General features: G+C 35.1%; 1 protein-coding gene across 1 annotated transcript in view; it reads right to left on the bottom strand.

The window, feature by feature from the left end:
* The window catches only part of GPR158 (G protein-coupled receptor 158), a 318,887-nt gene that overhangs the window by 159,100 nt on the left and 147,484 nt on the right, over positions 1-12,303 (bottom strand). The window contains exon 3 of the mRNA XM_068538769.1: positions 3,193-3,295. Within this exon, the coding sequence (XP_068394870.1) occupies positions 3,193-3,295 (103 nt within the window). The remainder of the gene's footprint in view (positions 1-3,192; positions 3,296-12,303) is intronic.

The raw sequence follows: 12,303 nt of genomic DNA, 5'->3' as shown, positions 1-12,303 counted from the left end.
TTGTATTTCAACAACCTGGAAGTGAACAACCTGGATTTGAAGAGACAGTTACACATCAGTACTTGGCGATTCTGAAATCCTGCTACTATCCAGATGTCAGATCCTATTAGCTCTCCTATGACCACCAATCTAAAGAGAGATGCCAGGAACACAGTCTCTGGGCTGTCAGCACAGTTTTAAATCAAGTCATCTGAACGTATCTTTGCTGTTCTTTACAAGCCCTTTGTTTACTGTGGGCCTAGGTCTAAATAAAGATTTTTAAATCACTTCATATTTTAACAGGATTTTTAATAGTCACACTGACATCTTCTCTAAGATACCAACACCACATCTTAGCTTCTCTCTCCAAATGGGATACAAGACTATATGTGGGAATTTCAGGTCTTTTTCTAGATTCACAGCTATAAATAAGTAAATTTTACCTTTGAGAGGCATCCCTTTCTGTTTTCTATATCCCATTTTCCCTATCAAGCAACAGATTTCCTCTTGTTGCCTTTAACTCCCAAGTCTTCTTTGTACTGTCCTTCTCAACACAGCACTGGTTGTTACAGACTTTTGCTGTCCCATCTTCCTTCTGATCCATGTAGAATTCATTCTCTAAGAATTCTAGTTTAAAAAATTGGTTATCCTAATATAATAAAATATGTGAGACAAAGTGCTAAATACCAATGGTAGTTAAGGAGTCTCTCTTTACATGTATCACTGATGTGTGTTTATATATGTGTTTGCTTATTCACTTATTTAACTATATCTATGAACACTTATTATGTGCCATGTACTATGCTAGCTGTTTTGCATACATTATCTCATTTATTGGGTCTTCGATGCTTTCTTTACCTTTGGCCCAAGGGATACATGTGGTCATTCCTTACTTCACAGTAACCACCTCAAGAATATATGAAAACGACTGCCCATATGAATTGCCTGGATACTGTGATTAAAAACTTAACATATTAAAACAGAGATATGTAGTATAATTCTAATAGTAAACCAAAAATTTTTTTAAATGGTTGGATAGCCCTTGGTAGAATACCCTACTGAGTTGTAACTCCTAGTCCTTAGGACAAGGAATGAACACTGTTAGATTTTCATGCAACCTGGCAAGGCCATCAGGACAGATATTTTTGGTCAAAGAGCACTTTACTGACTTCAAATTATAACATGTAGCTAGCTTTCTGTTCTGTCATTGAGGCAGGCCAGTTCTAGTTAAGTATGTGCTGAGGTCAAAGCTGAATCACAGGTATGCCCAAATATAGCTCATCTTTCTGAAAACTGTGGCCTCCTTTCCACAGCTGCTGTGTGTACAACATGCAAGTTATTAGCCTTATGCAGAGAAGCGGCCCCTTCTTAGAGAGAGTAGGTCCAGTGAAAAACACTGGCTTTTAAAATAAGGAGGAAAGTAGGAGTATGCAAATTAAATAAAGATAAGTTGTTAAAGGTTAACTAGTTTCTCCTGGTGGTGTTATAAGCAAATGGCATAGTCATTCTCTAGTTCTACAATATTTAAATGTTTTATTTCAGTCACATAGTGGGAGCTGAGAACAAATGTGGGTAAACCAGATACAAAATACCTTCACAGAACATAAGCTAAAACCTATTCCCTTAATCCTTCAGTGTTGAATCATATGTTATGTCTGGACCATAAGTGTGAAGAATGCCAAAGTAGCTGGGCTATTGCCATGATCTTGTACACACACACACACACACACACACACACACACACACACACACAATCATATCCATGCTGAAAATATGTTACCGTCATTGCTACTGTATTAGTTTTCTATTGCTGTGTAATAAGTTATAGGAAACCTAGGGCTGAAAACACCTATCGTTATGTCCCAGTTTCTGTTGATCAGAAGTCTGGCACAGTGAAGCTGGGCTCTCTGCTCAGGGTCTCACTAGACTAAAACCAAGGTTTTGGCCAGGCTATATTCTCATCTGGAGCTCCAGGTCCTCTTCCAAATGTATTCACACTGTTGGAAGAACCTATAGATCCTTGCATTTATACAATTGAGGTTCCTGTTTTCTTGCTGGCTGCCTTAGCTCTTAGAGGCCACCCTCAGGTCCTAGCCACATGGCCCTCTCACAACAAGCTAATTTACTTCTTCAAAGCTGGCACTAGAATCTCTCCAGTCTGGGAAGGAGTCATTTAATGCAATATAATCACTTGAGCAACTATACCATCACCTTTGCTACATAACATAGCCTAGCAAGGGAGTGAGTACCTCGTTGTATTCACAGATGCCACCCACACTTAAGGGGAGGAGGTCTGTAGAGCCCATGTGGGAGCAGAACCTTGGAGGCCATCTTAGAATGATGCCTACAACAACTATTACTCAGAACAAGGGCTGAACCCTGTGAATTATATGACTGAGGAGAGAGCAAAATGTTACTCACTTCCAGAACCTAGAAGTCAAGTGTAAACTGTCTCAAGATGAAGAACAGTGCTTTCCAAGAAAAAAACAAGAAAAAAATCCATAAATGTCTACCAAGTTTCCCAGAGGAAGACACTCAGGTCTAAATTTCACTATATACTTTGAACTATGCTCAGTAGAGGTGCAAATTCCTATACAGACCGATAATAAGACTGACAAAGATTTTTGGATGACTACCTAAATGATAGCTGTACCTCAGTTTTGGCAACCCCAAACCCTGTACCTCCTTTCTCCACTACACTCCTTCTTGTTATACCCAATAGCTGGCTACAAGCCAACGTGGCAACACTGCATTCTCTAGAGGTAGAGTAAAAAAAATCAATATTCAAATAGTAACTTTGACATCTTCTGGAGTAAGATTAAAACAACCAGGTGAGCAAGTTTTGATTCTGGAATACCTGCATACCTGCATACCTCAGAGATATTGTGGGTTTGGTTCCAGGCCACCGCAATAAAGTGAAATCGCAATAAAGCAATTCACATGAATTTTTTTGGTTTCCCAGTGCATATAAAAGTCATGCTTACAGCATTCTGTAGTCTATTAAGTGTACAATATCATTATGTCTAAAAAACCAATATACAGACCTTACTTAAAAAATGCTTTACTCATAAGAAAAAGTGCTAATCATCATCTGACAACACAGGGTTGCCACAAACCTTCAATTTGATACAAGGTTAAAAGAAAATCTGAATAATTAATTATGAGAGGTATTATGTGTATTCACATATATGCACAGAAGCAAAGGGCACTTACTCTGAAAGTTGTTCACTGAGAAGACTCGAGGATGATAGAATCCTGCTTTGCAAATGCACTGATAGGCTCCAAGCACGAATCCTAGGCCCTTAATCGGCATACACTATGAGAAAGAAAAGACAGCAGTACCGTTGATCATAGTTTACTTCACAGTATAAAGACTCACAGATATCCATCATTGCAAATGGTAACAGAGATATCACATTTTCCAGAAATAAAATATCTCATTTTTGAACTTTATTTTAGGTTTGTTTGCCAACAGACATTTTTTTAGAAGTAGTTTTCTTTCTAAATATATGCCATTACAGCTGCAGTTGCCATACATCTTTAACTCATTCAGTTGCCATAGGAAGTAATTATAGTTTTTTTTAATGCCTCACATATCATCTTATTGCCTTAAGAGATATTTCTTAAGCCTATAAAAATATTTTAAAAAGTGATTCCGTGCTAAATATTTCCACCAAAGCAAAGGTAGGTAGGTAAATGGACAGACAGATACATAGAATTTAAGATGTGGAAATTGCCTTTAAGAATTAAATATTCATCAAATTTCATCCTCGGATTAAAAAATACAAATTGATGGAATAACAAAACAAGTAAACTTTAAAGTGTAATTTACAAGAGGAAAAAAAGATAAATTAATGATCCGAAGTGCTCTTTACCTAAAATCTGTTTCATAGATAAATGTTCTACATGTACATAAACATGAAGAAAAATAATGATTGGCTTTCCAAATATATCACACCAATAGACATGATGGACATCCCAAAAGCTTAATATTGGCTTCTTTCAAGAATATCACTGAACCCTAGCAAAATTCAGTTTAACATACTTCATTTCTTTTTTTTTTTAACAACTTTATTGGAGTATAATTGCTTTACAATGGTGTGTTAGTTTCTGCTTTATAACAAAGTGAATCAGCTATACATATACATATATCCCCATATCTCCTCCCTCTTGTGTCTCCCTCCCACCCTCCCTATCCCACCCCTCTAGGTGGTCACAAAGCACCGAGCTGCTCTCCCTGTGCTATGCGGCTGCTTCCCACTACCTTACATGTGGTAGTATTTATAAGTCTATGTCACTGTCGCACTTCGTTCCAGCAAACCCTTCCCCCTCCCGTGTCCACAAGTCCATTCTCTACGTCTGCGTGTTTATTCCTGTCCTGCTCCTAGGTTCTTCAGAACCTTTTTTTTTCTTTTAGATTCCATATATATGTGTTAGCATACGGTATCTGCTTTTCTCTTTCTGACTTACTTCACTCTGTATAACAGACTCGAGGTCCATCCACCTCACTACAAATAACTCAATTTTGTTTCGTTTTATGGCTGAGTAATATTCCGTTGTATATATGTGCCACATCTTCTTTATCCATTCATCTGTCGATGGACACTTAGGTTGTTTCCATATCCTGGCTATTGTAAATAGAGCTGCAATGAACATTGTGGTACATGACTCTTTTTGAATTATGGTTTTCTCAATTGACTCAATTGCTGGGTCATATTGTAGTTCTATTTTCAGTTTTTTAGGGAACCTCCATACTGTTCTCCATAGTGGCTGTATCAACTTACGTTCTCATCAACAGTGCAAGAGGGTTCCCTTTTCTCCACACCCTCTCCAGCATTTATTGTTTGTAGATTTTTTGATGATGATGGCCATTCTGACTGGTGTGAGGTGATACCTCATTGTAGTTTTGATTTGCATTTCTCTAATGATTAGTGATGTTGAGCATCCTTTCATGTGTTTGTTGGCAATCTGTATATCTTCTTTGGAGAAATGTCTATTTAGGTCTTCTGCCCATTTTTGGATTGGGTTTTTTGTTTTTTCGATATTGAGTTGTATGAGCTGCTTGTAAATTTTGGAGGTTAATCCTTTGTCAGTTGCTTCGTTTGCAAATATTTTCTCCCATTCTGAGGGTTGTCTTTTCATGTTGTTTATGGTTTCCTTTGCAAAAGCTTTTAAGTTTCATTAGGTCCCATTTGTTTATTTTTGTTTTTATTTCCGTTTTTCTCGGAGGTGGGTCAAAAAGGATCTTGCTGTGATTTATGTCATAGAGTGTTCTGCCTATGTTTTCCTCTAAGAGTTTTATAGTGTCTGGCCTTAAATTTAGGTCTTTAATCCATTTTGAGTTTATTTTTGTGTATGGTGTTAGGGAGTGTTTGAATTTCATTCTTTTACATGTAGCTGTCCAGTTTTCCCAGCACCACTTACTGAAGAGGCTCTCTTTTCTCCATTGTATATTCTTGCCTTCTTTATCAAAGATAAGGTGACCATACGTGTGTGGGTTTACCTCTGGGCTTTCTATCCTGTTCCATTGGTCTATATTTCTGTTTTTGTGCCAGTACCATACATACTTCATTTCTGCTACATTCAATTACATAAGGATGGAATAACTTCCATTAAAATACAGTTTATCAGTAAAATAGGGTGTTTCAAGAATTTGATCAACACTGAAATTTCTTTTTTGATAGCTCTTTACCAAGATCCCAACACTTTACCTCTTTGCCATTATAACCTATTAGAGGAGCTTAGAATTTAGTGAATTTGAAAGTTATAAATAGTGACCCTCTGATACAGAGGCCCTTGAGAGAAAATTCTAAATTATCTAAATAATAATCCCTCAATCTAAGCTTTAATGATTAGTAATAAGATCAAAATTACATATCATGAAAATTCCAGCAAACAATAAAGTATTTATATGTAAGGTAGCAAGAGCTAATACATGCTCTAAATTCATAGGTTATAGCAAGAAAATCTTTGAAAAAGAGCTTTCTAAAAGACCTTGAATATTTTATTTCATTAATACCCTTTTTTTTTTAACCAACACACTCATATCCAATTATGTCTTGCAATTGAAAACACAGTTCTTGACCCAGAGCAAAATACAAGGACAGATAAGTACCAGTCAATTCAACTGGGTTGGCAAGTAGTTATGAAAGAACTATCGTATGTGTAGAGAATTCCTCCAGGACCTAAATGAAATAACACATCCTACTTATAAAGGTCTAGTGATATATAGTGGGTCAGATCTTATTTCTGAATTGTATGAATAAAAAGGCAATTATAACACTTACTTTGGAGAAGCACTAGTATTATAAGAGATCATACTGTTTGTGGTCAGTCAGAAAACATATGCTTGAACTCTGACTTACTAGTTATGTGAATTTGGGGCTGTTCTCTTAACTTCTCTGAGACTTATTTTTTTTAACTTGTAAGAACAATCATTCAATTAGATTCAGGAACACTCTGAAGAAAGCAGAACTACCAAGATGTCCTAATAAGTGAAATACGGGGTATAAGAGGAAGAGAAGAATAAAGGATAACTCCCAGGTTTTTGGCCTGAGCAACCTTAAGAATGCAGTTGCCATCAAGGATCTGGGAAAGGCTGCAGGTGGAGTTGATTTGGAGAAGAGAACACAAGTTCAGTTTTGCAAATGTTAAGTGTGAAGCGTCTATTTGAAATTTAATTCCTGATATCAAATAAGTAGTCTGATAAAGTAGTATGGAGTTTGGGAGAGACGTCTGGGCTCTATAATTTGGGATTCATTTGCATAAAGACGATAGACAAAGCCATGAGATCAGATAAGACTAGATCACTAAGGGAGTGCCTGTAGGCAGTGAAGTGAATAGATCCAAAGGGATGAGACTCAGGACATTCCAAGGCTAAAAGGCTAGGCAGGAAGGAAGAAGCAAAGGACACTGAGAAGAGCAATTCAGTGAGGTATCATTATTTAATTAACTAGATTGTGACACTAAGTGCGTAACATGGAATTTCTTATGAGTTACATTTATTAAACATTCATCCAGCCAAGATATATCCAGCAAACTAAATCTTAGATACTAAGAATATAGCAGTGCACTTTAAATATTCTGCTTCACTGGAATTTGAAGGTTAATGCTATTCATTTAATCAGCACTAATTCCCTGGTAATGTGACTTGGCACTGCAACAGTGACTCAGTTGAGAATTTTAAATGTTTAAGGCAGATCTGAAAGTTTATTGGAATAAGAGTATCTCTTTAATATAAGCTAACTACAGAGCTGAAAGAAAATGAAGTTTTTAAAAAAAATCTATTGATTAGATAAACATCAATAGATTTTGATTAGATAATTAGCTGATTAGATAAACATCACCAAATATAAAGTCCCCTGAACTTAAAAAAAAATGCTTCCTAATTTTATTATGGGAAACGCTGCAATATGAATTATTAGTTACCTCAAACGCTTTGTTCTAGTCTTAAATTATCTTATATCCTTAAAGAAAATTTTTAAAATGTTCAACCAGTTAAATTCAATAAAAGAGTATCATCTGTTACAGTGGAGAACAAAAAAAAAAAAAAAAGAATATCATTCCGCTACACACCCTCTGTGTGTAACCGAATGTGCTGTTGCTTATCCACACTTGTCTTGGAGTGTACAAGTGATCTTAGATTATTTTTCTATTAATGATTGTAATTTTGCACTCAACTTGCCATACTTTTGTGTTCCATCCACCACCACCATTCTGTAGCTACTCCAATTTGGCCACCTCCCAACCAAACTTACACATTTTCAAGATGAGGCAATTAGTTTATTAGTCTAGCTAATTTCTTTTTTAGTCTCCATAAGTATGGTGACTACTTAACCTATGTTTACTGTAATTGGACTGAGTAACTGCTTTTTATATTTTTTTTCTCCTTAGGGATTTAGAATATAAACATAGATCCTCACTAGATACAGGAGAAAAAAATCTTCAAAATTTTACCATAACATTCATTTAAGATGTTCATTTTAGACATTAAAGATCTTTATTTTATATACTCAAATCTAAATCTTTCTACTTTATCTTCACAAAAGTCCAAAAGGGTGGAAATGGAAAAAGCAGCACTTCTTCTTCCATAAGGGTAGCTCTTCCATGAGAGCCTTTGATAAAAATTAAGCTCTTCATATTAAGAGTTAAGGCACCCTTGTGAGTGAGGTAGGTGCTCAAAAGATTGGATGCCTTCTTTGATGAACCTTACCAAGCCATCAGCAGAGACTTCCTAAGGAGAGATCTTGAGAGCCCACAATCAAAGTTAGGTTCCTAGGAGTAATCCAGATCCAAATGGGAAGAGATGTTGGTTAAGAGTTTAGAGAAAAATGGATAGATTGCTAGAAGTATAAAACCTACCAAGTCTGAGTCATGAAGAAATAAAAATTATGTACAGACCTATAACTAGCAGGGAGACTGAATCAGTAATCAAAAATCTCCTAAAAGAGAAACGCCCAGGGCCAGATGGCCTCAACAGACAAACATTTAAAAAATAATTAAGATCAGTATTCCTCAAACTCTTCCAAAAATTGAGAGAGAACAGATCCTAACTTATTTTATGAGGCCAGAATTACCCTGATATCAAAGCCAGACAAAGATACTACAAGAAAAGAAAACTGCAGACCAATAATCCTGATTAACATTGTTGTGAAAATCTTCAACAAAATACTAGCAAACCATATTCAACATCACATTAAAAGGACTATACACCATGACGAAGTGGGGTTTATTCTTGGGATACAAGGAGGTTCATGTTACAAAAATCAGTCAATGTAATATACCACATCCATAGAATTAAGGACAAAAACTATAGGATCATTTCAATTAATGCAGAAAAAGCATTTGATAAAATTCAATACCTTTTAATGATAAAAACCTCAACAAATTAGGAATAGAAGGAAACCATCTCAACATAATAATAGTCATATATGATAAGCCTACAACCAACATCGTGCCCAATGGTGAAAAGCTGAAAGCTTTTCTTTAAGATCAGGAACAAGGCAAGGATGCCCACTATTACCACTTCTATTCAACATAGTACTGGAAGTCCTAGCCAGAGCAATTAGGCAAGAAAAAGAAATAAAAGGCATCCAAAAGAAAAGGAAGAAGTACAATTACCTTTGTTTGCAGATGACGTTATCTCATATGTAGAAAACCCTAAAGATCCCCACTGCCTGCCACAAATAAACTTTTAGAACGAATAAACATATTCAGCTACATTCCAAGATACAAAATCAACATACAAAATTGGTTGAGTGTTTATACACTAACAATGAACAATCCAGAAGGAAATTTTAAAAAACAATCCCATTTACAATAGCTTCAAAAAGAATAAAATAGTTAGGAACAAATTTAACCAAGGAGGTGAAAGACTTATAAACTGAAAACCATGAAACATTGCTGAAAGAAATGAAAGAAGACATAAAAAGGAAATGACATCCAGAGGAAAGGGGGTCCAAGATGGCAGCAGAGACTGATAAATAGCAAGGAGATTGAATCAGTAATCAAAAACCTCCCAACAAACAAAAGTACAGGATAAGATAACTTCACTGGTGAACTTTACCAAACTTTCAAAGAAGATCTAATACCTATCCAAAAAACTGGAGAGGAGGGAACACTCCCAAACTCATTTCATTAGGTCAGAATTACACTGATACCTAAACCAGACAAGGATAACACTAAAAAAAGAAAATCACAGGCCAATATCCCTGATGAACATATACCCAAATATCCTCAACAAAATATTAGCAAACCAAATGCAATAATACATTAAAAGGATCACAAACCATGATCAGTGGAATTGGTTCCACAGATGCAAGAATGGTTCAACATCTGCAAATCAATCAACATGATTCACCACATTAACAAAATGAAAGATAAAAATCATATGATCATCTCAATAAATGCAGAAAATGCATTTGACAAAATTCAACATGCATTTATGATAAAAAAAAAAACTGTCAACGAAATGGGTGTAGAAGGAACATACCTCAACATAATAAAGATCACATATGACAAATGACAAACACACAGCTAACAGCACACTCAATGGTGAAAAGCTGAAAGCTTTTCTTCTAAGATCAGGAACAAGGCAGGATACCCACTCGCCCCACTGTTAATCAACATAGTATTGAAAGTTCTAGCCACAGCAATTAGGTAAGCAAAATGAATAAAAGGCATCAAAATAGGAAAGGAAATAGTAAAACTATCACTATTTGCAGATAACATGATATTATATACAGAAAACCCTAAACACCCCTCCAAAAAACTGTTAAACCTATAAATGCATATCAGTTGATGCAGTTGATAATTCAGTTAATATACAAAAATCTGTTGCATTTCTATACACTAATAATGATCTATCATAGAGCAAAATCAAGAAAACAATCTTATTTAACAATCACATCAAAGGAATAAAATACCTAGGGATAAATTTAACTAAGGATGTACACTGAAAACTATAAAGCACTAATGAAAGAAACTGAGGAAGACACAAATAAATGGAAAGACAGTGCATGCTCATGGAGTGGAAGACTAAATATTGGTAAAATGTCCATACTACCCAAAGCAATCTACAGATTCAATGTAATCCCTATCAAAATTCCAAAGGCATTTTTCACAGAATTAGAACTAGTTATAAAATTGGCATGGAAACCCAAAAGTCCCCAAATAACCAAAGCAATCTTGAGAAGGAACAAAGCTGGAGGTCATCATGCTCCTTGATTTCAAACTATACTACAAAGCTATAGTAATCAAAACAGTATGGTATTCACTTTGCTGTACAGTAGAAACTAACACAACATTGTAAAGCAACTATATTCCAATAAAAATTAATTTTAAAAAACAGTATAGTATTGACATAAAAACAGACACATAGATCAATGGAACAGAAAAGAGAGCCAAGACATAAACCCACACATATATGGTCAATTAATTTATGACAAAGAAGGCAAGAAGATATAACGGGGAAAGAATACTGTCTTCAATAAATGGTGTTGGGAAAACTGGACTACTACCATGCAAAAGAATGAAATTGGACTACTATCTTACACCATATACAAAAATTAACTCAAAATGAATTAAAAAATTGAATGTAAGACCTGAAATCATGAAACTCCTAAAATAAAACATAGATGGTAATCTCCTTGACATCTACGACATTTTCGTGGATCTGACTCCAAAGGCAAGGGAAACAAAAGCAAAAATAAACAAATGAATCTACATCAAACTAAAAGGATTCTGTACAGAGAAGGAAATCATCATCAAAATGAAAAGGCAACCTACCAAATGGGAGAAGATATTTGCAAATCATATATCCAATAAGGGGTTGATATATAGAACTCTATAACCAAAAAAGAACTGCCATATGATCCAAAAATCTCACTTCTGGGTGTATATCTAAAAGAATTGAAAGCAGAGTCTTGAAAAGATATTTGCACACCCATGTTCACTGCAGCATTATTCACAACAGCCAAGAGGTGGAAGTAGCTCAAATGTTCATCAATGGATAAGTAAAGAAAATGTAAAGAAAATAAGAATAAGTAAAGAAAATACAATGGAATTATTATTTAGTCTTAAAAAAGAAGAAAATCCTGTCACATGCTACAACATGAATGAACCTTGAGCACTTTATTCTCATTGAAATAAGCCAGTCACAAAAAACACATATACTGTATAATTCCTCTTATATATGGTATCTAAAGAAATTAAACTCACAGAAAACTAAAGTGGAATGGTGGTTGCCAGGGACTAGGGCAAGAGGGAAGTGAGAAATTGTTTAATGGGCATAGAGTTTCAATTTTGTAAGATGAAAAAGTTCTAGAGATCTGTTCCACAACAACGTGAATATAATTTATACTACTGAACTGTACACTTAAAAATGATTACGATGGTAAACTTTACGTTACATATTTTTACCACAATTAAAAATTTTTGAAAAAAAGAGTTAGAGCAAAATAGTCTTTCTCCCTCAACAATATGTACGTAAAGACTACAGGTCATATTGCAACACATAACTGGCATGACATATAATCCATCTCAACTCCTGGTAAAACATAATTGCAGAGCAAAACCTGGCCAGCTTGACAGTCATGAAGATTTTGTATAGAGGTACTACTGAGCAGTGAAATGGCTAAAAATGAAGGCTAAAATTAGATACGTACAGGGGAAGTCTTTTTTGGCAGTTAATGGAAACAATGCTTGTGCCCAAGGATCACATTTACATGTCATTCTGAAGAAAAACTAATTTAACTGAAAGAAGTAGGCAAAAGATGCAAATACAATAGAATTTATATAATTCAAAATCCTCTAGAAACCTTTAAA

The sequence above is a fragment of the Eschrichtius robustus genome, chromosome 1 (genome assembly GCF_028021215.1).
Source record: "Eschrichtius robustus isolate mEscRob2 chromosome 1, mEscRob2.pri, whole genome shotgun sequence".
Taxonomy (NCBI): Eukaryota; Metazoa; Chordata; class Mammalia; order Artiodactyla; family Eschrichtiidae; genus Eschrichtius; species Eschrichtius robustus.
This window is presented reverse-complemented; position numbering and strand designations above follow the sequence as displayed.